This window comes from Stegostoma tigrinum, chromosome 2 (assembly GCF_030684315.1).
Source record: "Stegostoma tigrinum isolate sSteTig4 chromosome 2, sSteTig4.hap1, whole genome shotgun sequence".
In the NCBI taxonomy this organism is placed as follows: Eukaryota; Metazoa; Chordata; class Chondrichthyes; order Orectolobiformes; family Stegostomatidae; genus Stegostoma; species Stegostoma tigrinum.
In genome coordinates this window covers 33,211,291-33,237,272 of record NC_081355.1, presented here as the reverse complement: position 1 = coordinate 33,237,272, position 25,982 = coordinate 33,211,291, and the positions used below count along the sequence as shown (strand labels likewise).

The following is a 25,982-nucleotide window of genomic DNA, read 5'->3' as shown; positions in this document are numbered from 1 at the left end:
AGAACAGTGTCTGGCACAAATGAGTCAACTTTGGCATGTGAGACCATGTTTTGCATTTAAGTGATATACCACGTGAGAACGTCAAACTCCCAAGATTAGAATCCAGGAAGTGCAATCCATTGAAATTCCCATCAGGAAAGTGTCTTGTGTTCTGCATTCTCTGAAAACTCAATGTTGTCGATCTTTGTATCTGTAATGTTGAACATTTCTCCCTGTTGTGGGTCAAGCTCTGGCTCAAGTCTTCTGTCAAATGTAAAACAAATCTTTTGAAAACATAATGAGTTTGCTTTTTTAAAATCAATAAGTTTATTGCATATCAAAATGTGTCATGGTAACATTAGTTTGCACAAAAAACTGCTAAATATCTAAGTAATATTGTTGACTTTTTAAAATACATCAGGAATTTAGATATTGAATAAAAAATTAAAATTTCAACTACTTGATATATATTACAAGGCTGTATATGAAATGGTTTGGTGTTTTTGAAATGCTTACAAATTGTGGGGATGAATTATTTTAATGTACTTATCAACACATTGGCAAGGCATTATTTTGTGTGCTTTCCTTAGCAAAGAAAACATTTCGGTGGTTCACAGTAAATGTAAACATGAATGAGCACGCTGCTGGGAAATGTACAGTGATGTACCTATGAACATTTTTGATGTCACTTAACTGAAGGAAACAGACAATGTCATTTTGACAAAGATGCCAGGAATATACTATCATTTAAGTAAAACAAAGAATTTGGACACTGGAGATCTGAAACAAAGTCAGGAAGTGCTGGAGAAACTCAAAGTCTGGCAGCATCTGAAAACAGAAAAAAGAGTTCATGTTTCAACTCCAGTGACCCTTCATATGCATCATTTGACAAGAATGTGCATGTCACAGAGAAATCCTTTATGATATTGGAAATTGGTATTAGCTCTAGGATATGGAAATTATACTGAGGTATGTGTGCAGAGGCTCGGCTTTGATTATGAAGTCCAGTGAAGGTTGATCTAGTACTGATTAATGAATCCGTTAGTTACAGTGAAATGCGGTCTTGAGTTATCAAGAGAAATTTAAGACAACTTGATCTTGAAATTTAAGAAATATGCTTAAAAATTATTTAAGGAGTGTTCCTGCTTTGACAAATATGAAAATTGGGATACTACCACTAGATGGGAACAAATGAAGCGCAGGAATTCCCTTGATTGAAAAGTCACATGGTTGATGGGCTTACCAATGCTCAGTGCCACACAGAATGGATTACCTCATTCTATGAAGAGACACATGGAAGTGCAGCTATTTTGAAAACTGGAAGAATTAAACTGAAATTTTTTTAAAGAAAAAAATTACAGTATTATTACAAATATTCAGGAAGAATCTGTCTTCAGTGTAATGAGATGAACTTCCTCAATGAAGCAGCCTGGATCCCACAATTTTTGATTCCCAGTCAATTTGTCAGATGAGTCCAGCAAATGAATGTTGCAGGCATGGCCTAGAAAGAAAGACGATATCTGTGATTACTAACCCTAATACGAATGGGTAATCCTAACTGCTTATGAGGATTCACATTAGATAGGTGTCTACATGAAACAAAATTGTGACTGAAACCGCACACCAACATACGGTAGCTTCCTTTTAAAGTTCTATTTAGGATATTCCCATAATTGGTTCTGTTTTCACAAAGCATGAGGTGGGCGGCAGAGTGACAGAAGCAGAGAGGTTTTGTTTGGACAAGCAGCTTGGAAATATCTTGTGTGTGTTCCGAAGTGTGTCATTGACCCTTAAGTCCTTCTGTGCTCAGAGATAATGGAAACTGCAGATGCTGGAGAATCCGAGATAACAAGGTGTGGAGCTGGATGAACACGGCAGGCCAAGCAGCATCTTAGGAGCACAAAAACTGACATTTCGGGCCTAGACCCTTCATCAGAAAATCATCAGATGAAGGGTCTAGGCCTGAAACATCAGCTTTTGTGCTCCTAAAATAATCCTTCTGTGCTGTTGCTTTCTGCAGTCTTTCTCTATTTAAACAATACTCAGTTTTTCAAATCTTGCTAAAGTGCATAACCTCACACTTTTCCACATTATATTCCAGCTGCCAAGTTTTTCCACACTTAGTTAACCTGTGTGTGAGTTTGCTCGCTGAGCTGGCATAACATTCACAAAAGAGGAGGAAAACAACAACAAACTGCCATTCCTAGATGTCACAGTAGAGTGAACAGTCAATGGGGAACTTCAAACCAGCGTCTACAGGAAAACAACACAAACGGACCAAATACTGAACTACAGGAGCAACCATCCCAACACCCACAAACGAAGCTGCATTAGAACATTATTCCAATGAGACACCACACACTGCAGCACAGAGGAACTACGCAGAGCAGAAGAAAATCACCTATACAGCGTATTCAAAAAGAATGGGTACCCTATGAACACTTCCGCCGATTTCTCAGCAACAAACCCAAACAAACAGACAAAACGGGCTCAGAAACCATAACCACTCTCCCCTACATCAAAGACATTTCCGAAATGACTGCCAGACTACTCGGACCCCTTGGCATCAGGGTAGACCACAAACCCACCAACACACTAAAACAGCAGCTAATGAACTTAAAAGACCCTACACAGACAACAAGCAAAACAAACGGCATCTACAAAATAGTATCAGAGATAATGGGAACTGCAGATGCTGGAGATTCCAAGATAATAAAATGTGAGGCTGGATGAACACAGCAGGCCAAGCAGCATCTCAGGAGCACAAAAGCTGACGTTTCGGGCCTAGACCCTTCATCAGAGGGTCTAGGCCCGAAATGTCAGCTTTTGTGCTCCTGAGATGCTGCTTGGCCTGCTGTGTTCATCCAGCCTCACATTTTATTATCTTGGCATCTACAAAATACCTTGCAAGAACTGTGACAAACACTACATTGGACAAACAGGCAGAAAGCTAGCCACCAGAATACATGAACATCAACTAGCCACAAAATGACATGACCCACTATCACTAGTATCCTTACATACAGATGAGGAAGGACATCACTTTGATTGGGACAACACATCCATCCTAGGACAAGTTAACCTATCCACATCTCTATCCGCCTATCCACATTAGTTAACCTATCCACATCTCTCTGTTAGCCCATCCTCTATCCATGCTATTATGCCATCTCTGACAACATTTTCTCTTAAGTAGTCTAATGTGTGGCATCTTATCAAATGCCTTTTGAAATCCAAATATATTACATCCACTAATTCCCCCTGTATCTTTGATTTATTATTGTCACGTACTGTGATAGTGGAAAGTATTGTTTTGCATGCTATCCAGACAAACTATACCTTACATAATTACATCAGGGTAATAGAACAGAATGCAGAATATAATGTTATGTCTCTAGAGACGGTGCAGAGAAAGATAAACTCTAATGAATGGGGATCTCTCATATATAAGTCTGATAACTGGGGAAGAAGCTGTTCTTGAATCTGTTGGTATGTGTTTTCAAACTTTTGTATCTTCGGCCTGATGGAAGAAAATGTAACAGAATATAACCACAGTAGGAGGGGTCTTCATTTTGCTTGTTACCTTCTCAAAGAATTCTAATAAATTTATTGGGTATGATTTGCCCTTCATGAAACCATGTCGACTCTGCTTAACTATTATGCATTCTAAATCCTTTAACATACTTTGTAATAGACCAAGACTTTCACAATGACAGCTGTTATAGCTGACTGGACTATACTTACCTGTTTTTTTTGTGGTCTCCATCCCTGTTTGAAGAAATGTGTAACATTGGCAGTTTTCTAATAATCTGGGCCATTCCCAGTATCTAAGGATTCATGGAAAATTACTACTGGTACATTCATTATCCATGTAGCTACTTGCTTTGATATCCTAGGATGAAATCAAACAGGTTCAGGTTCATGTACAGCTTTTAGATCCATTAGTTTCTCTAGGAAATTTTCCTCTAGTGACAGCCATCGTGCTTATTTCCTATGCCTTCTATTTGGGCATTTTGATTGTCTTGTATTTTTGGAATGCTATTAATGTCCTCCCTTTGGTCTCAAGTTTCCTTTTTAAAATGTTTGCAGCAGCCCCTACTATCCATTTTTATATTATTTGCTAGTTTACCCCTTCATCAATTATCCCATCTCCATTTTTTGATCACATTTTGTTGGTTTCTAAACTTTTCCCACTCCTCGGATGTACCACCAGTCTTTACCATATTTTATGTTTTATGCTTTTAATTTGATACAATCTTAACTTCCTTGGTTAACCATGCTTAGGTTATCCCCTTCTTGGAATCCTTCTTCCTCACCAGAATACATCTTTGTTATGAGTCATGAACTATTTTCTTGAATATCAGCCTTTGCTCATCAACTGTCTTTTCTGCTAAATTCTCTTCCAAGTCCACTCTAGCAACTCTGCACTCTTTCCATTGTAATTACCTTTATTTAGATTTAGCAGAATTGTTTCTGACCCACATTACTCACTGGTAAACAGAATGCTAAATTCTACTGTGTTATAGTCACTGATTCCCAGGAGATCATGGCCTTGTTATCTCAACATTTATTTATAGAAGGTTTTAGAAATGTCTTATTCCCCTGATTATTTCTTACTTCTCCCTATGTATGTGCATACTATATCTTCCAACACTAGATCATTTCTTGCTATCATATTTATTTCATTCCGTACTAACAAAGTGACCTTGTCTGACCTTCCAAAAAGCCACAGTTCTGCATACTACATGGGAGCCATTATTTTTGCCCTTTTACCATTTTATCACCTTTGACTTTATTTATTGTGTTTTAAAAAAACGTTTCTACACTCTGACCTATCCTGAGTATCATTATCCAAATAGCTGCCCTGTAATACTGCCATATCCTTTTGCTTTGTAAGCGTACATTAACCTTTCTCTAGAATCACCTCCTGACCGAACCTATTTAGTTTGAAGCTCTCTCTATAATTATAGGTATTCAGTTTGCAAGGACACTGGTCCCAGCATGGTTCAAGTGAAGCCCATCTCACCCACCCTTTTTACCAGAGTATTGATGACAATGGCCCAAGAAGTGAAACCCATTCCTCTTAAACCAAATCTCTGAGTCACACACTAACTCTGACTTTATTTATCCTATGCCAGTTTGCACATGGCTCTGGTAGGTTATTACCTTGGATGTTCTGCTTTTCATCTTAGCTCCTAGTTGTTCAGAACTTATTAGCAGAACAGTCTATTTAGTTCTAGCAAAGTCTTTGCACCAAAGTGGACAATGACAACTGTATTCCTCTCCTTCCTCTCTAGCCCTGAGGAAAACTTCTTAATCCTAGCTGCAGGGGGGCAACACAGCCTTCAGGATTCACGCTCACAGCTGCACAGAACAGTATCTAGTACCCCCAATTATACTGTCTCCTGTCACAACTACATTCCTATTGCCTGCTCCACTTGAATGGCTCCCCATACCATGGTGCCATGGCTACTTTGCTCATCCTTTTGCCGTTTTGTACAACCACACAATTATTGAAGAAAAAATGCATAAGGCACCAGAAAGATCAGCAATCAGACATTGAAAGTGTGAAATGAGTGTGGGGGAGAATAATTGTTGCACATTTGGCATTTACACATTCTAAAAATGCTGCTTCCGATTGCTGCGTGTGTTTATTTAGGTCAGCTCAATATCTAGCACCATTAACATTCTGGAGAGCGTCTTCAAATGAAGCTGCTTTAAATCCAAACTTCCTGTTTGGCTTGGCTCATTATGCAGTGCATGTTTTTCTCTCCACAGAGAAGTTATCAATGATTTGGGTTTGGTTGAGTGGCCAGAAAAATGGGAAATGATATTCAATCCACAGGAGTGCAAGGTTACGCATTTGGTGAGGGAAAACAAAGCAATGGAATAAATAGCACATGACAGTCTCATTCTGTTTTCTTTCAAGTAGGGGAGGCTAAGGAGTGACTTAAATAAATTGTACAAAATAATGATGGCTTGGATAGAATGAACAGCGGAGATCTGTTTTCCCAAGTGCAGGGGTCATTATTGGGGACACAGGTGTAAGGTGACTGGCTGAAGGATTAAAGGAACCTTGAGGAAAAGCAGTTTCACTCAAAGGGTCTGGAATTTGCTGCCCAGTTTGGTGATTGAGGGGGAAGCCATCAACTCTTTGAAAAGTAACCTGGGTCTGCATCTGAAGCACTGCAACCTTAAGGTTATAGACTTGGTGGGAGGGCTTAGAATGGGTAGCTAGTTTATTCAGTTAACACAGACACACCCACTTAACCAAGTTTTGATCGAGGAAGTGCAGGTGCTCACAGCCAGGGCTTTGAGATGTCTAGGTCCATGTTAAAGCAGAAATGGAATGAAACTGATTAAACAAATGAAGCTTATCTGCCTACAGCTTCTTGCAACCCCACCTCTTCCTCCGTTACATTGATGACCGTATCGGCGACGCCTCTTGCTCCCAAGAGAAGCTCGAACAGTTCATCCACTTCACCAACACCTTCCACCCCAACCTCAAGTTCATCTGGGTCATCTCCAACACATCCCTCACCTTCCTGGACCTCTCTGTCTCCATCTCAGGCAACCAGCTAGAAACTGATGTCCATTTTAAGCCCACCGACTCCCACAGCCACCTAGAATACATCCCCTCCCACCTACCCTCCTGCAAAAATTCCATCCCCTATTCCCAATTCCTTCGCCTCCGCTGCATCTGCTTCCAGGATGAGGCATTCCACTCCCGCACATCCCAGATGTCCAAGTTCTTCAAGGACCGCAACTTCCCCCCCGCAGTGGTCAAGAATGCCCTTGACCATATCTCCCGCACTTCCCGCAACACATCCCTCACACCCTGCCCACACAATAACTGCCAAAAGAAAATCCCGCTAGTCCTCACATATCACCCCACCAAACTCCGGATACAACGCATCATCCTCCGACACTTCCGCCATCTACAATCCGACCCCACCACCCAAGACAATTTTCCATCCCCACCCTTGTCTGCTTTCCAGAGAGACCACTCTCTCCGTGACTCCGTTGTCTGCTCCACACTCCCCTCCAACCCCACCACACTCGGCATCTTCCCCTGCAACCGCAGGAAATGCTACACTTGTCCCCACACCTCCTCCCTCACCCCCATCCCAGGCCCCAAGATGACTTTCCATGTTAAGCAGCTGTTCACCTGCACATCTGCCAATGTGGTATACTGTATCCACTGTACCCGTTGTGGCTTCCTCTACATTGGGGAAACCAAGCGGAGGCTTGGGGACCGATTTGCAGAACACCTCCACTCAGTTTGCAATAAACAACTGCACCTCCCAGTCGCAAACCATTTCCACTCCCCCTCTTATTCCTTAGATGACATGTCCATCATGGGCCTCCTGCAGTGCCACAATGATGCCACCCGAAGTTAGCAGGAACAGCAACTCATATTCCGCTTGGGAACCCTGGAGCCCAATGGTATCAATGTGGACTTCACAAGCTTCAAAATCTCCCCTTCCCCCACTGCATCCCAAAACCAGCCCAGCTCTTCCCCTCCCCCCACTGCATCCCAAAACCAGCCCACATAGTCCCTGCCTCCCTAACCTGTTCTTCCTCTCACCTATCCCCTCCTCCCACCTCAAGCCGCACCTCCATTTCCCATCTACTAGCCTTATGCCGCCTCCTTGGCCTGTCCGTCCTCCCCGGACTGACCTACCCCCTCCCCACCTATACTCTCCTCTCCAATTATCTTCTCCTCTATCCATCTTCAGTCCGCCTCCCCCTCTCTCCCTATTTATTTCAGAACTCTCTCCCCATCCCCCTCTCTGATGAAGAGTCTAGGCCCAAAACGTCAGCTTTTGTGCTCCTGAGATGCTGCTTGGCCTGTTGTGTTCATCCAGCTTCACATTTTGTTATCTTGCTACTGGTCTTGCCTTGCTGACAAGAACTGTTAGGACACTGCCACACCTGGTTATCAAGAACTGAGTTGAAAGCATCTAAGCTGCTGGTGCCAAGAGAATTCCTACAAATACTGTTAAAGAGCTGGGCTGACGAGTGAGTTATCCGCTCTAGTACAGTGTTGAAGTTCCCAAATGGGTATACACAGAAGATTAAGACGTCCATCAAAATAGGCTTACAGTGATCAAAGTGCTCCTTCAAATAAATGATCAGGCTTGGATTTCTACTTCCACCAAGTGGCACACACAAAAACGGCAGTAAGTGTGCAAAAATCTCAGTGCCCACTTCACAGTCATTTGAGTCAGATGGCTGTACAGCACAAAAACAGACGCCTTGGTCCAACTCATCCATACCCACCTGATATCCCTGTTCAATCTAGTCCCACTTGCCAGTGTATGGCTCATTGTCCTCTAAGCCCTTCCTATTCATATACCTGTCCAGATGCCTTTTAAGGGTTGTAATTGTACCAGCCTCCAACAATTCCTCTGGCAGTGTAGTCCATACAGGTACCACCCTTTGCATGAAAAAGTTGCCCCTTAGGTCCCTTCTAAACCTTTACCTCTCTCATCTGAACCTATGCCCTCTAGTTTTGGATTCCCCAATCCTGGAGAAAAGATCCTGACTATTCACACGTTGAACTATCTAGAGAAATTGACAAAATACAAATGTTGCCCCTTTAGTTGCTGGCCTTTATGATTGCCCCTGGGGAACAAAGGAAGTTTATTAAACTAATGCTCGGGGCGATCCATTATATTGCGTCACATGTTGTTACTGATGCCTTCTGCCTTTGCTGTGAAATGTCAGCAATGCGATTTATGGTTACCAGCCGGTGAAAATTTCACTTGCACAACCCCAGCAGTCCTTTAGAATCAAGCTTAAAATGTGATATGAAATTTCAACAGCTCCCTTCAAAGAAAGGGAACAGCAAAACACAAATTCAAATTCCTCAGATTGTTTGAAGGAACTGTGACAATTAAAGATATCAACAGTCTCATTGAGAACATGATATCATGAGATCAATGGTCTCAGGAAATCAATATCAGAAAAGTCAGCTGGTGACCAGATGTGGACATCAACTTGATCCCTGGCAGGTAGGATTTATTGTCCTGACTGCAGAGAATTTAGGGGGATATTGACAGGAGCAAGGGTTTACAGACCTTCAAATGTACCAGAATCTATTCCCTGGGAGTTTACCCAGTACACTACAGCAGTTGTTCCCAATATACAACATTGGGTTGAAGCTCATTAATTTTCTTTTGTTTTGCAGGTAATGTCTCCAAAAGCTATCCTTTCAAGTCCTGAGTTTCCTTTCAGCAATAAGGCAGCTAACCATTTTCAGTGCAATGTGAGAGTTTATATAGGGCCAATAGTATGATATCAGACACTTTAATATTCATGATTACAAAGTATGAAGCTGGATGAACACAGCAGGCCAAGCAGCATCTCAGGAGCACAAAAGCTGACGTTTCGGGCCTAGACCCTTCATCAGAGAGGGGGATGGGGTGAGGGTTTTGGAATAAATAGGGAGAGAGGGGGAAGCGGACCGAAGATGGAGAGAAAAGAAGATAGGTGGAGAGGAGAGTAGAGGTGGGGGGGTAGGGAGGGGATAGGTCAGTCCAGGGAAGACGGACAGGTCAAGGAGGTGGGATGAAGTTAGTAGGTAGGAAATGGAGGTGTGGCTTGGGGTGGGAGGAAGGGATGGGTGAGAGGAAGAACAGGTTAGGGAGGCAGAGACAGGCTGGGCTGGAACTTGGGCCTCTGCTCTTTGTAGTTTTTATAAATGGATTTGGACGAGGAGGTTGAGGGATGGGTTAGTATGTTTGCTGATGACACAAAGGTTGGAGATGCCGTTGATAGTATCGAGGGCTATTGCAGGCTTCAGCGAGACATTGACAGTATGCAGAGCTGGGCTGAGAAATGGCAGACGGAGTTCAACCTGGATGAATGCGAAGTGATGCATTTTGGAAGGTCGAACTTAAATGCTGAATATAGGATTAAAGGCAGGATTCTCGGCAGTGTGGAGGAACAGCAGGATCTTGGTGTTCAAGTGCTTGGCTCCCTCAAAGTTGCCACCCAAGTGGATAAGGTTGTTAAGAAAGCATATGGTGTTTTGGCTAACATCAACAGGGGGATCGAGTTTAAGAACCGCGAGGTTTTGCTGCAGCTCTACAAAACCCTGGTGAGACCACACTTGGAATATTGTGTCCAGTTCTGGTCACCCTATTATAGGAAAGATGTGGAAGCTTTGGAGAGGGTGCAAAGGAGGTTTACCAGGATGCTGCCTGGACTGGAGGGCTCGTCTTACGAGGAGAGGTTGAGTGAGCTCGGACTTTTCTCTCTGGAGAGAAGGAGGAAGAGAGATGACCTGATCGAGGTGTACAAGGTAATGAGAGGCATGGATAGAGTCGATAGCCAGAGACTTTTCCCCAGGGCAGGACTGACTGCCACAAGGGGTCATAGTTTTAAGGTGTTAGAAGGAAGGTATAGAGGAGATGTCAGAGGGAGGTTCTTCACCCAGAGAGTTGTGAGCGCATGGAATACTTTGCCAGTGGTAGTCGTGGAAGTAGAGTCATTAGTGACATTTAAGCGACTGCTGGACATGCACATGGACAACAGTGAATTGAGAGGAATGTAGGTTAGGTCATTTTATTTTTGGATTAGGATTAATCCACGGCACAACATTGTGGGTCAAAGGGCCTGTATTGTACTGTATTTTTCTATGTTCTATGTTTTATCTTCTGGACACCACTGACTCATACTCAGATTTGTTTTAATACATATTACACAACAGCAAGCTAGTTCTGAGAGTGTTGGAATCATATGAATTTTCGATTCTCATTTTGTCTCTGAAATCTACAGCTTTTCATGTGCATAATTGTGAGAAAGACTAGTTCCTTAGATTCCATAGACACCATTCACATCACTCCCAGATTGATTCTTAGTCAGTATTTTAAGTCCTGCTTTATAGTGTGAAATAATGGGGAGAACATTGGCGAGTATGCACGCTCTTGTGGAACTTTCTCATCTCAGAGGTTATCAGCAGCAGATGTTGATTGAAGTGAGAGTCTATTTGCGTCAGTTGTTAAGTAGAAGAGAGAGAAATTGTCCCCTCCATGGGCTGCAGTTAAGAGATTGGTCAGAGAGGGCAGTCAAAAATTGTAAAGTAACACAGAGGGTACCTATCATGAAAAAGATTTTAAAGACAAATTAACACCTCACCATTCTACAATGAAAACAGGCAAAATGACAAAATTTTCCTTCATTGTTGGAACAGCAATATGAGGTATTGCAGTTTTGAGATTCTTTGAAGTTTTTGAAGGTGAACACATTTTAAAATATGGGGATGCAAGAAAAGTCTGCTCACCAAACAAATTCCGCGTTTCGCTTTCCGAGATCTTGGGTGGTAAGCCTACAAAAGCACACATGAACGGTTCAAAATGCTTCACCAATTTTTAAATAAATACAAATCTAGATTAATAAAAATACATTGATGAAGAATTCAGGTTCATCACACAAATCCTTTCTCCTTTATTCCACAGGCCATACACAAAGCTATTTAAAGTATTTTCTTCCTATAAATTGAGTGTCCACTTTCTTACTGAGATTTTAAGAACTTTAACTCCAGTTCAAACTCCAGTTCAATGACTTTCAGTTGGGCAGATTAAAAATGGAAGACATCAACCGCAGATGTGTTCACTTTGAACAGTCTACAAGTTTCCAAATACTGCAATCGGGACATATCCTGCTCTTCCAAACCTCAAGTCTTTATTACTTATGCCTTCTGTTTTATAGACTATGAGATTCTATTTATCTGCATGCTAATGTGCACTCAGCAGCAAAACAAGGAATGAAAATTTTAAATAGTTTCTGCTTTAAACTTTCATGAGATGCTACAGGCAAAAGGCAGCACTTCCTTCCTCCTCTCCACAGAACGTCTATGCGAATTGCCACTTATGTGTTCTTGTTTATACTATATTCAGTTATGCACTGCATACTGATTACACTCAAAACAATAAACATTACACATGTACATTTATATCTAAAAAAGTAACTGTTTCTCTCTCCACAGCTGCACCCAACCTGCTGAATGGTTTCAACATTTCAGTCATTATACTTACATCTAAGTAAATTTCGAAGACAATAGGAAGAAAGAAGCCATAATTACCATCAAAATCAGTTTTCGTACAGACCAAAGTGTCCAGAAGGTATCGACACCCTTTGGCCATTAGGGTTATCATTAGTTTGCTATAACTGAAACGGACAAGAAAGGCTTAGAATAACATTTATGCACATTCAACTTATGTGGTATTACACAAGATTATTTTGTAAAATTATTTTTGACTGAGTTTCCTGGCTTTTTTTGCTTCTAAGACCACTCTGTCTTATGTTGTGCCACCTTGTGTGACACAAGTACTTTTGCTGCATAAAAACTAGTTCCAAAGTTAAAAATACTTTTTATAATTTTGACTTACTAATTATGAACTATGCTGACACCAAAGGTACAATGTTACATTCTGACTATATGCAATTGCAATATAAAGCCAATTTTAAAAATTAAAATGATTTTAACAGAGATAATGGGAACTGCAGATGCTGGAGATTCCAAGATAATAAAATGTGAGGCTGGATGAACACAGCAGGCCAAGCAGCATCTCAGGAGCACAAAAGCTGACGTTTCGGGCCTAGACCCTTCATCAGAGAGGGGGATGGGGGGAGGGAACTGGAATAAATAGGGAGAGAGGGGGAGGCGGACCGAAGATGGAGAGTAAAGAAGATAGGTGGAGAGGGTGTAGGTGGGGAGGTAGGGAGGGGATAGGTCAGTCCAGGGAAGACGGACAGGTCAAGGAGGTGGGATGAGGTTAGTAGGTAGCTGGGGGTGCGGCTTGGGGTGGGAGGAAGGGATGGGTGAGAGGAAGAACCGGTTAGGGAGGCAGAGACAGGTTTGACTGGTTTTGGGATACAGTGGGTGGGGGGGAAGAGCTGGGCTGGTTGTGTGGTGCAGTGGGGGGAGGGGATGAACTGGGCTGGTTTAGGGATGCAGTGGGGGAAGGGGAGATTTTGAAACTGGTGAAGTCCACATTGAGAGATAATGGGAACTGCAGATGCTGCAGATTCCAAGATAATAAAATGTGGGGCTGGATGAACACAGCAGGCCAAGCAGCATCTCAGGAGCACAAAAGCTTCTGGATGAACACAGCAGGCCAAGCAGCATCTCAGGAGATGCTGCTTGGCCTGCTGTGTTCATCCAGCCCCACATTTTATTATCTTGAAGTCCACATTGATACCATATGGCTGCAGGGTTCCCAGGCGGAATATGAGTTGCTGTTCCTGCAACCTTCGGGTGGCATCATTGTGGCAGTGCAGGAGGCCCATGATGGACATGTCATCAAGAGAATGGGAGGGGGAGTGGAAATGGTTTGCGACTGGGAGGTGCAGTTGTTTGTTGCGAACTGAGCGGAGGTGTTCTGCAAAGCGGTCCCCAAACCTCCGCTTGGTTTCCCCAATGTAGAGAAAGCCGCACCGGGTACAGTGGATGCAGTATACCACATTGGCAGATGTGCAGGTGAACCTCTGCTTAATGTGGAATGTCATCTTGGGGCCTGGGATGGGGGTGACGGAGGAGGTGTGGGGACAAGTGTAGCATTTCCTGCGGTTGCAGGGGAAGGTGCCGGGTGTGGTGGGGTTGGAGGGCAGTGTGGAGCGAACAAGGGAGTCACGGAGAGAGTGGTCTCTCCGGAAAGCAGACAGGGGTGGGGATGGAAAAATGTCTTGGGTGGTGGGGTCGGATTGTAAATGGCGGAAGTGTCGGAGGATAATGCGTTGTATCCGGAGGTTGGTAGGGTGGTGTGTGAGAACGAGGGGGATCCTCTTGGGGCGTTTGTGGCGGGGGCGGGGTGTGAGGGATGTGTCGCGGGAAATGCGGGAGACGTGGTCAAGGGCGTTCTCAATCACCGTGGGGGGGAAGTTGCGGTCCTAAAAGAACTTGGACATCTGGGATGTGCGGGAGTGGAATGTCTTATCATGGGAGCAGATGCGGCGGAGGCGGAGGAATTGGGAATAGGGGATGGAATTTTTGCAGGAGGGTGGGTGGGAGGAGGTGTATTCTAGGTAGCTGTGGGAGTCGGTGGGCTTGAAATGGACATCAGTTACAAGCTGGTTGCCTGAGATGGAGACTGAGAGGTCCAGGAAGGTGAGGGATGTGCTGGAGATGGCCCAGGTGAACTGAAGGTTGGGGTGGAAGGTGTTGGTGAAGTGGATGAACTGTTCGAGCTCCTCTGGGGAGCAAGAGGCGGCGCCGATACAGTCATCAATGTACCGGAGGAAGAGGTGGGGTTTGGGGCCTGTGTAGGTGCGGAAGATGGACTGTTCCACGTAACCTACAAAGAGGCAGGCATAGCTGGGGCCCATGCGGGTGCCCATGGCCACCCCCTTAGTCTGTAGGAAGTGGGAGGAGTCAAAAGAGAAGTTGTTGAGTGTGAGGACGAGTTCCGCTAGGCGGATGAGAGTGTCGGTGGAGGGGGCCTGGTCGGGCCTGCGGGACAGGAAGAAGCGGAGGGCCTTGAGGCCATCTCCATGCGGAATGCAGGTGTACAGGGACTGGATGTCCATGGTGAATATGAGGTGTTGGGGGCCAGGGAATTGGAAGTCCTGGAGGAGGTGGAGGGCGTGGGTGGTGTCACGGACATAGGTGGGGAGTTCCTGGACCAAAGGGGAGAAAATGGAGTCCAGATAGGTGGAGATGAGTTCGGTGGGGCAGGAGCAGGCTGAGACGATGATTTTAACAGTATTTTTCTTTTCAACAATATGCTTTTTAAGTTAATTTTGTTTAGATTTTTAAGTGCACATTAGGTTTTTAACAATCTTTGTTTCAATTTATTTCAGAGATTTCACTGTAACAGTTAATATGAAACTGGTTGTTGGGGCTTCTATTCAAGTTTTGCTGTGACCACTGTATCCCTGTATCTATAACTTCCTGTAGTCCTATTATTAAACTGTATATTACATGGTAGCTTTAAGGTGAAAGTTGGATGAGGAGGTGCGTATGCATAATCTACAGCTCTGCAAATAGATGCTTATAAACGTGTTAACATTGGGTCCAGTGTAATCCCGCCTTACCAGGCTGTATGGTACTTAACACCTACAATGAGCCAAGATGGACTGGCATGGTGGCTCAGTAGTTACCTCACAGCGCCACGGACCCGATTTCACCCTCGGGCGAATGTGTGTGTGGAGTCTGTGTGGGTTTCCTTTGAGTGTTCTGGTTTCCTCTGGGTGCTCCCGCTTCCTCCCACAGTCCAAAGATGTGCAAGCTAGGTGGGTTGGCCAGACTAAATTGCCCGTAGTATTCACGAATATGTAGGTTAGGTGGGTTGTAGGGGGATGGGTCTGGGTGGGATGCTCTGAGCATTGGTGTGGACTTGTTGGGCCGACGGGCCTGTTTCCACACTATAGGAATTCCATAAATTCTGTCATCTTCTAATTCTGGCCACTTGCACAACCCAGATTTTGATCACTCCAGCACAAATGCTAACTGTACCTATAAATGGCTTGTTCCAAAGCTCTGGAATTCCTACCATAAACTATCCAGTACCTCTACCTCTCTCTCTTCTCCATTAAAGTGCTACTTACAACCTATACCTTTTGGTTACCTGTACGTTATCTCCTTAGGAGCAAATTACAGCAGATGCTGGAATCTGTACTGAAAACAACAAACGCTAGAGATCACATCAGGTCAGATGGCATCCATGGAGAGACAGAGCACAAGCTAACTGTCAGCAGACATTTAGACTCGAAATGTTAGCTTGCTCCCTCTCCATGGTTGGTGTCTGACCGTCTATGATATCAGTTTTTTTTCATTACTATCTCCTTATATGGCTTATGCCAATTTTGTTTGAAAACATTAAAATGTCAAAAACATTTCAGAGTACTAAGTTAAAGGCATCACACAATGCGATGTTGTGATGCTGAAACTGTAGAATTCTGTGGACAGCATGACAGCTAGTGATTGCAGTGAGAAACTCTCCAGGTAGACATCTCAATTTGTATAGGTACAAAGTGACAGAATGCATCTCATAAGCATCAATGAAATTTGAGAGAATCATCAAATGCTGCTCTCTCATTTCAAAGTACAAACGAAAGTACACTCTGAAAAGGAACAGCTAAACAAAAAACTTACTACTCTGTCGAGGTTTTGATTTGCAAAGTGAAAAAGCATGAAAGTGCTCCATGATGAGCATCATATCCCACACTGATCTGAGGTACATACCAGCAATTAACTTGAGTTTGTGAGATCAGAAAATGATGGTGCTCACCGCTGTCTGTCAGAGGTGTTGAGTGGTTGCAGAGAGCCTCGATCCCAGATCCCATCAAACTGCCCAGCAACTGAACTACCCATGGGAAAAACAGGATGGAACAGATTAAAGCTACTGTGATGTCAAATATAACTCGCCATTTCAGTTATCATAGAATCATAAGCATAAAAGTAACTAGTCACATTTTTACATAATTTGTCAGTGCAATGTAACCTTTTTTTTAAACTCATTCATAAAATGTGGGCATCATTGACTATTTATTACCAATCCCTAGTTGCCCTTGAGAAGGTGGTGGTGAACTATCTTCTTGAGCTGCTGTGGTCCAAGTAGAGTGGGTTGACCTACAATACCATTAGTGAGGGAATTCAGGATTTTGACCCAGTGACAGTGGAAGAATGGTGATGTATTTCCTAGTCAGGAAGGGAATATTGCAGCTAGTGGTGTTCCCATTTATCTGCTCCCTTGCAAAAACAAAGATGCTGGAAGAGTTCAGCAGGTCTGGCAGCATCTCTGAAGGAAGAAACAGAGTTAACGTTTTGGGTCTGGTGACCGTTCTCAGTTCTGAGGGCCTCTGTTTCTTCCTTCCCAGATGCTGCCAGACCTGCTAAGCTTGTCCAGCAACTTTGTTTTTGCTCTTGATTACCGCATCAGTTCTTTCGGTTTTTATCTGCTCCCTTGTCCTTGTAGATGGAAGTAGTTGTCTGTTTGGAAGGTGCTGTCTAAGGATCTTTGGTGAATTTCTGCACTGCACCTTGTAGATCGTACACACTGCTGCTCCCGAGTGTTGGTGATGGAGGGAGTGCTTGCTTTCGGATGTGGTGCAAATTGAGCAGGCTGCTTTGTCCTGGATGGTGTAAAGTTTCTTGAGTTTCGAGACACCCCCATCCAGGCAAGTGAGGAGTATGCCATCACACGTAGCTGATGGACAGGCTGTGGGGAGCCAGGAGATAAGTTACTTACTATGGACCTGCTCTTGTAGCCACTCGGGGCGGCACGGTGGCTCAGTGGTTAGCACTGCAGCCCCACAGCACCAGGGGCCCGGGTTCGATTCCAATCTCGGGTGACTGTGTGTGGAGTTTGCACATTCTCCCCGTGTCTGCGTGTGTTTCCTCCGAGTGCTCTGGTTTCCTCCCACAGTCCAAAGATGAGCAGGCCAGGTGGATCGGCCATGCTAAATTGCCCGTAATGTTCAGGGGTGTGTGGGTAATAGGGGGATGGGTCTGGGTGGGATGCTTCAAGGGGCGGTGTGGACTTGTTGGGCCAAAGAGCCTGTTTTCACACTGTAGGGAATCTAATCACTTCATTATGCTGTGAGTCCAGTTCAGCGTCTCATCACTGGTAACCCCAAGGATGTTGATAGTGGGTATTCAGTAATGGTAGCACCATTGAATATCAAGGGGCAGTGGTTAGATTGTCTCTAATTGGAGATGGTCTTTGTCTGGCACATATGTGACATGAATGTTACTTGCCACCTATCAGCCTGGATATTGTCCAGATGTTGTTGTATTTAAACGTGGCTGCTTCAGAATCTGAGAAGTTGCAAACTCTGCTGAACATTTTGCAATCATTGGCAAACATCCCAACTTCAGACCTTGTGATGGAGGAAAGGTCATTGATGAAGCAGCTGAAGATGGTTGGATCTAGAACACTACCCTGAGGAATTGCAGGGAAGTCCTGGAGCTGAAATGACTGATCAACAACTAACACAACCATCTTCCTATGTGCTGGTTATGATTCTAACCAGAGGAAAATTTATTCTTTGATTTCCATTGATTCCAGTTTTGCTAGGGCTCTTTGATGCCACACTCAAATGCGTCCTTGATGTAATGTGCTATCACTCTAGCTTCATCTCTGGAATTCAGTCATTTGTCCCTGTTTGAACCAACGCTATAATGTGGGCCCAACAGAACTCAAACTGGCACCAGTGAGTGGGTTATTGCTGAGCAGGTGCTGCCTGATAGTTCTGTTGATGACACTCTCCATCACTTTCCGATAATCAAGAGTAGACTAATGGGGTGATAATTGCCCAGGTTAGATTTGTCCTGCTTCTCATGTATAGAAGCAATTTGCCACATTGTTGGGTAGATGCCAGTGTTTTAACTGTACTGGAACAGCTTGGCTAAGGGAGTGGCAAGTTGTGGAGCACAAGTTTTCAGTACTATTGCTGGAACGTTGTCAGGGCCTATAGCCTTTGCACTTTCCAGTGCCTTCAGTTGTTTCGTGATGTCATGTGGAATGAATGGAATTGGCTGAAGACTGGTAATTGTAATGCTGGGGACAACTGAAGGAGGTCAAAATGGATCATTCACTTGGCACTTCTGGCTGTAGATTGCTTTTCACACTTTCTTTTGCCCTGAGATGTTGGACTCCTCATCATTGAGGAGGGGGATACTTATAGACCTTCCTCCTCCAGTGAGTTGTTCAAGTGTCCATCACCATTCACGACTGGATGTGGCAGTAGTGAAATCTTAGATCTGAACAATTGGTTGAGACATCGCTTAGTTCTGTCTATCACTTTCTTATTATGCTGTTTGAAATGCAAGTAGTCCTGTTGGGTATCTTCGCTGGATTGACACCACACTTTAAGATATGCCTGGCGCTGCTCCTGGCATGCCGTTCTGCCCTCTCCATTGAACCAGGGTAGATCTCCTAGCTTGACGGTAATGGTTTATTGGAGGACATGCAGGCTGCTGGAGTACAATTCTGCTGCTGTTGATTGCTCACAGAACTTCATGGATTCCCAACCTTGAGCCGCTAGATCTGTTGAAATTAGCATTGTGATAGTTCCACATAGCACAATGGAGGGCATTTTTAATGTGAAAGCAAGACTTTGTCTTCACAAGGACTGTATGGTGGTCACTCTTACTGATGCTGTCATGGACTGACGCATCTGCAGCTGGCAAGATTGCTAAGAATGAGGTCAAGTATGTTTTTCCCTCTTTTCGGTTCCTTTACCACCTGCTGCAGGTCCACTCTCACAGCTATATCCTTCAGGACTCAACAAGGTCAATCAGTAATATTGCTGCTGAACCAGTCTTTGTGGTGGATATTGGAATTCCCCTACACAGAGTACATTTTATGTCCTTGCCACCCTCAGTGTTTCCTCCAAGTGTTGTTCAAGATGGAGGAGTATTAATTCTTCAGACAAGGGAGAATGGTCTCTGGTAATCAGCAGGAAGTTTCCGTACCCACATTTCAACTGAAGCCACGACATTTCATGTGGCCTGGCGTCATTGTTGAGGACACCTAGAGCAACTCCCTCCCAACTGCATACCACTGTGCCGCCACATCAGCTGGGTTTGGTCTGCTTTTGGGACAGGACACATCCATGGTTGGTCATTGTGGTGTCAGGGATGATTCTGGGAGCATTGCTATAACTAGTGAGAGAGAGGCAGCTCTCTGAACTTTGGCAGTTATCCCCAGATGTTAGTGAGGAGGACTTTGCAGGGTTGTCAGGGCTTTTCTGCCCATGTGCTTTCCGGTACTTAGGTTGATGCCGGGTTGTATGTCCAGCTTTATTTCTTCATTGACATTTTGTCATGATTTGTACAATTGAATGGCTTGCTAGCTCATTGTGGAGGCCAATTCAGAGTCAGCCACATTGTTGTGGCTTTGGAGTCACATGTAGGCCAGATCAGGTGACAATGGCAGATTTTCTTCCCTGAAGGACATTAGTGAGCCAGATGGGTTTTCCTGACAATTGACAACAGTTTAGTAGGAATCAGTTGACTCTTACTTCCAGATATTTTTCACTGAATTTAAATTCTACCTTCTGCCATGGCAGGATTTAAACAATTGATAGCTTAATGATAATACCACTAGACCATCACGTCCCCATGTTACAGCTGTGTTAATTTGAGTACTTTAAAAATGCAAACCATTCCTTCTTTCAATTTCCTTTTCTGACTTTACTAATCAACATCCTTTCATTACATACTGGCTTTAGTTTATAAAATATGTATATCTACATTGAAATCTACCTATATTCCATTTACTCTATTGATTCAGAGGTATTTTTGCTAAAGTTAATGTAATTTTGTCTGATTATTGGCTGTTCACTGGAAGTATCAAACCACATGAAGCTGTGATTAAGGCAACAATCAAAGACTGGAAATTTAACAACGTACATTTGGAGATGATGCCATGCCAGTGCTTAACATCATTGAGGAAAGTACAGGAGAAAGAGAGGATGGAATCATGGTGGGTCTTAGATTACTCCCAGTTTCAAGGACAGGAAGGAGGGTGACAAGCCCTGTCTGGCAATGTATTGGTTACGTTAAGACTGCAAGAAATAGAATCAAGAGACAAAAAATGTAGGTGGGACATAATGGGAAACAGTGGATAAAAATAACATGGTTGACTACGTTTAATAGAATGGAGAGACAGAGAAGGACAGAGAGAAAATACGTCATGGTCGCAGTTATGAAGCATATTGTTGGCTTGACCAGCATAGTCCAGGTACAGTAAGCAGAGCAGAAGCTACACAGAAGACATTTGAAGAAAGCATGATTTGAAAGATGGAACTAGTGGGAAGATGCCTTCAGAGGTCTAAGAAATGAAAGACAATTTAGAGATAAGACAGAGGTTCACAGGCTTTGGGTTTAGGTAGTAAGAACTGCTGATGCTGGAATCAGAGATAACACAGTGTGGAGCTGGACGAGCACAGCGGGCCAGGCAGCATCGGCAGTTCTTACTATCTCTGAGTGAGTTATAACCCCACTGTGAAACCACCATTTCTGAAGAAAGGTCCTGACCCGAAACGTCAACTTTCCCGATCCTCTGATGCTGCCTGGCCCACTGTGCTCCTCCAGCTCCATGCTGTATTATCTTTAGGTTTAGGTATGAACTTTAAGGACGGCATGACAACAAATCTTTGAACAGCAGAGGGACACATAAAGGGCACCATTAAATGCTGACAGCAAGTGCTATGGCATGAAAAGGAAGTTGTTTAATCAAGATTTGTGTTGGAAAGATGTTTGAAGACTCAGGAAGTGAATACAAGAAGAAAACTAGAGTGCTAGGGGATGGGGTGCACAGTAGTAGAAGTTGCCACGGTGGGGGTGGGGGTGCAGTTAGCTCATTTGACTGGTTTACAACTTAGTGTAAGGCCAAGAGCGTGGGTTCATGATGAGACACAATGACCATGAGGTTAAACCACAACAAGTCATCTTGCTCTACAGCGGCTTAACCTTTAGTCAAGGAGAAATTAGAATGTTGTGGGGCTGACTGAGTTTGGGGTGAGGGATTGACACAGTGAGCGCGGAAGGGTAATGGGTGGAAAGGGAGAAGGCTTGGGAGGCTAAGCAAATGACCCTAAATACGGAAATAATCCATGAGCTCCACCAGAGAAAATTGTGGATAAAGAACACATTTAAACAGTAATGGGAATATTTGTTCTTACCTTGAGAAATCAAATATATTACCCCGAAACAAAGAAATGTGCCCTTCAGGAGTCTGAAAATAAGCCAGACAAAGCAATTAATGACATGTTCCACCTTTGCTGATTCTTGCTCCTGCTCTGACTTCCCTTAGAGTGAAGACTGGCCAGTTTGTCTCTCTGCCCCTTCTTAGTGATTAAATGAATATTCTACATTTCTGACAGGAGATTCCAATCAGGACTCTTTCAGAAATGTACAGTGGTACAGAGTTTAGGGTGGATGGGGGATATTGGGTCTGGCAGGGGAGGGGGTTGTTAGGGCCTTGGGTGGGGGTCAGTGGGAATCAGGTCCAGAATGGGGAAGGGGAGTAATGGCAGCAGGTCAGGTGCAAGGGAAGGGTGAAATGGAGGAATGGGAATGAAGGAGTGGGTCCGGAGCAGAGGAGTGGTGTGGGTGGTAGCATGGTGGCACATCAAAATGCAGGGAAGGAGTGATCACTGGGTTCAAAGCAAAGGAAGGATTGAACAGCGAAATAGGGGAGTGGGCTAGAGTAGCTTAGGGTTGGGGGGCAGGGGAAGGGGGGGGGGAGAGAAACAGTACTCCCCGTATGCCAAGGGCATTGGAAAGCTTCAGCACTTCCACTGTCACAGGCCAATTCTTGTGATCCCTGAAGAAACTGGAAGGCCAACTACTTATGGTTGTTTGAATTGGCAGAGTTTAGAAAACATGAATTCAGGGACTGCTGTTTGGTAGTAGCCCTACTATTTAGAATTAATCCACAAACAAAATAGCTTGTCCACAATAATGTATCAAGTAAATTTCTAGTCATACTAAATTTCAGTCTAAGAACATAAATGGTTGATGAACAGCTATCATTACTCTACCTTAAATATTTCTGCATCTGGTATCCCTGGTACAGGTTCTTGAATGTAGGACAGATTCTGTTCTGTAAAAAATTGCTTTATTGCAATTTCAGATATTTCTACCCCAACAATGGTGTGCCCCTGATCAGCAAGCCTACAGACAAGAGATCAAACAAAGAGGCTCCATTATCTTCCATAGGCAAGAGAATCTTAGAACTCAGGAGTTCATTGTTCAAAACACACACATCAATGCAAAATTTGAAACACTCATCTCAACTAGTTTCTCAGTTGTATTTTTATGCCTTATCGGCCTTTATTTTTGACTGAATCGTGTTTCACAGTAACTCAATTAAAAGAATCAATTTTGGCTGCTTGAAAGTTGTCCTAATATCAGATAAATCTCAATACCTAAACCCGAGTCAACACAGTCCACAGCACTGCACTGACCATGAGCATGAGCATATATTGAAATCAGTGCGAGATCACAAACAACCAAGTTGAACGAAGACAGACAGTTTACTCAGTCAGATTACTACTCAGTCAGTGAGGATGAAAATCCACTTTAAAAGCTCACAAACACAATAACCTTGTGCCCAAGTGAATGAAGTTCTCAAAAGGAGCTTCAAAAGTTCAAAATATACTCACTGAATAAAGGGTAAAGTACTATAGTCTGACTCTCTCATGACAGAGATACAACTGACGGTGATTTAACCTGAGGGTCAGGTTAATGCTGGGACAGGGAGAGGTCCTTCGTGGTAATCTCAGCTGGTAAGGTAATTGAACCCAATTGTTGGCATCGCTCAGTATTACAAACAAACCATCCAGCCAACTGAGCAAGCTCACCCTCCACTGGTTTTAATCAAAAATAGTAGTTTAAACTTGTGAGATCAGCTGTTGTGAGCAGCTACAGATGAAAGAACATTCTGTGCTAGAGGCAGAAATTCCAGCTGAGCATTCCATGAAGGTTTAGCAACCATCATCGTTAACAACTTGAATTTAACAATGCTTTCAAAAGTAATTCCCTTGAGTTAGAATGGAATAGTAAGAGAAACAAAATGGTGAGTCATAGGACTGTGGCATGAACAGAGGTCTGGGGATCTCATTTCCCAGAGCTGTACTGATGAAGAGCATGGGAGGGGAAAGAAGTCTGGAAAAAGAATATCAAAAGATTTTAAGATAAGAATGAGGACATCAAACTTAACCAGACATTAATTTGTTGTAAGTGAATATATATGACAATTTTAAAAATAACTTCAATTTTAGAACACATTTTTTAAGTCTAGAGAACCATACCATTGTTGTCTGTGGTAACAAAGTGTGGAGTTGGAGTAACACAGCAGGCCGGTCAGCAGAGGAACGGGAAAGAGAACATTTTGGGTCAGAACCCTTTGTCAGAAATAGGGAGGGGTGGGAGCTCAGAAATAAATAGAGGAGGGGTGGGGCATAAGTAGGTAGGTGGGATGGTGATAGGTGACTGCAGGTAGGGAGTGGTGGGGACAGACATGGGGGGGTGCGTGTATAGGTGGGAGAGAAGATGGACAGGTTGTGTCAGGTCAAGGTGGTGAGGGTGAGAGGAATGGCTGGTCATGGTATGAGGCTGGGGGTGGGGAGATTTTAAAACTGGTGAATTCCATGTTTAGGCCATCGGGATGTAGGCTCCTGAGGCAGAATATGAGGCTTTGCTCCTCCAGTTTGCGGATGGTGTCATTGTGACTGGTTGGGTTTCCAGAATTAAGAGGCATAATCTGAGAAATAATACCAGGCCATTGAGGAGAGATGTTTGGAAGCATTTCTACACACAATGTGGTAGATGTTTGGAATTCTCTTCTATAGACAGCAGTGGATGCTGGACCAGTTATTAATTTTAAATCTGAGACAAATAAGTTTTTGTTTAGCAAAGGTGTTAAGGGATATAGGCCAAAGACAGGTACATGGAGTATGGACATAGATCAGCCATGATCTCACTGAGTGGCAGAATAGATGCGAAGGGCTGAATGGTCTTACGCCAGTTCCTAAGTTCTTACATTTGAAAAAAATTAGTTTAATGTCACTTTGTATCAAATTACAAATTTCAGTCAAAACCATAATTGGTGCTGACATGTTTAACCCACAGGAATGAGTTGCAATAGCTAAGACTGCATTTCCAAATAGAACATAGAACATAGAACATTACAGCACAGTACAGGCCCTTCGGCCCTCGATGTTGTGCTGACCTGTCATACCAATCTGAAGCCCATCCAACCTACACTATTCCATGTACGTCCATATTTTATTGCTTCGTCTGAACCTGCCTCTAATACACACACATGCGAGTGCATTACAGATCTTAACCATTTGTTGCATGAAAAGGTTCCTTGTCATTTCATTATTGCTTCTATTGCTAGCGAAATTATGTCTGTGCCCCACTATTCTTGAACATTCCACTAATTTGCCCTCCCATTGAGGGCAGACGATGGTCCAGTGGTATCTCATAGAATCCCTACAGTGTGATACCAGGACCTTCAGCCCAACAAGCCCACACCAACCCTCAGAGCATCCCACCCAGACCCATTCCCCTGTAACCCAACTAACCTACACATCCTCGAACTCTGGGCAATTTAGAATGGCCAATCCACCTAGCCTGCACATCTTTGGACTGTGGGAAGAAACCAGAGCACCTGAAGGAAACCCACGTAGACATGGGGAGAATGTGCCAACTCCACACAGACAGTCGCTCAAGGGTGGAATCAAACCTGAGTTCCTGGCAATGTGAGGTAGCAGTGCTAACTACTGAGCCACCGTGCTGCCCTATTAATCCAGAAACCCAGCTAATGTTTCTGAGGAAGGATCTTCACCTGAAATGTCAACTTTCCTGCTCCTCTGATGCTACTTGGCCTGCTGTGTTCATCCAGCTTCACACCGTGTTATCTCAGATTTTCCAGCATCGGCAGTTCCTACTATCTCTGTAATAATGTTCTGGGGACCCAGGTTCAAATCCACAATATTTATATGGATAGTCCAGTTCAGTTTCTGGTCAATAGTAATTCTAAGGATGATGACAGCAGTAGAGTCAACAATGGCAATGCCGATCATTTTCAAAGGGGCACTGGTGGGTTCTCTTTGCTGTAGATAGTCATCTCCTGGCACTGTGTGGCGGGCAAGTTATTTGTCATTTGTCAGTAATACAAAAGAACATTAAGCAGCAACACAGGAACAAAATGTTAAGAATGTTGGAATAACGAAATGTTAATGGAATGAAGAAGTGTGACTCCTCCCCCCCAACACTTCAAACATTCAAATGTTTAAAACGTGTTGGTCATTTGCTCACCATTTCATATCCACTGCTTTCCCACAAAGTGGGAAGAAGATACGGATTTGCTTTCTCCCATTTAGCATAACATTCAGGTGTTTCTTCAACATTCTGCAGATTAGGAGAATTTGAAGACAATTATTATTCAATTATACAAAACAATTAAAATTGGAGGTTGTTCAACAGCCATCAAATAATTTCTTAATTAAGACTGTTGTGGAATTGAAGTGTATCT

At 43.6% G+C, this 25,982-nt stretch overlaps 1 protein-coding gene across 6 annotated transcripts in view; it reads right to left on the bottom strand.

Annotated features, from left to right (window-relative positions):
* Nucleotides 1-233: 233 nt before the first annotated feature.
* Nucleotides 234-25,982, bottom strand: part of LOC125467550 (probable thiopurine S-methyltransferase) — a 39,851-nt gene continuing 14,102 nt past the window's right edge. The window contains exons 3-10 of one of the 6 annotated variants that reach the window (XR_009446987.1): nucleotides 25,766-25,858; nucleotides 22,480-22,612; nucleotides 21,619-21,671; nucleotides 16,218-16,292; nucleotides 12,071-12,156; nucleotides 11,270-11,314; nucleotides 3,724-3,871; nucleotides 1,371-1,480 (exon numbers count right to left, since the gene is read on the bottom strand). Coding sequence is in view for 5 of the 6 variants with exons in the window: in XM_059653166.1 (XP_059509149.1) it covers nucleotides 1,356-1,480; nucleotides 11,270-11,314; nucleotides 12,071-12,156; nucleotides 16,218-16,292; nucleotides 21,619-21,671; nucleotides 22,480-22,612; nucleotides 25,766-25,858 (610 nt within the window). In the remaining variant the exon portion in view is untranslated. Of the gene's footprint in view, nucleotides 1,481-3,723; nucleotides 3,872-9,571; nucleotides 11,085-11,269; nucleotides 11,315-12,070; nucleotides 12,157-16,217; nucleotides 16,293-21,618; nucleotides 21,672-22,479; nucleotides 22,613-25,765; nucleotides 25,859-25,982 lie in introns of those variants that run through there. The other 5 variants (XM_059653191.1, XM_059653166.1, XM_059653164.1 and 2 more) reach the window with 5 other exon arrangements.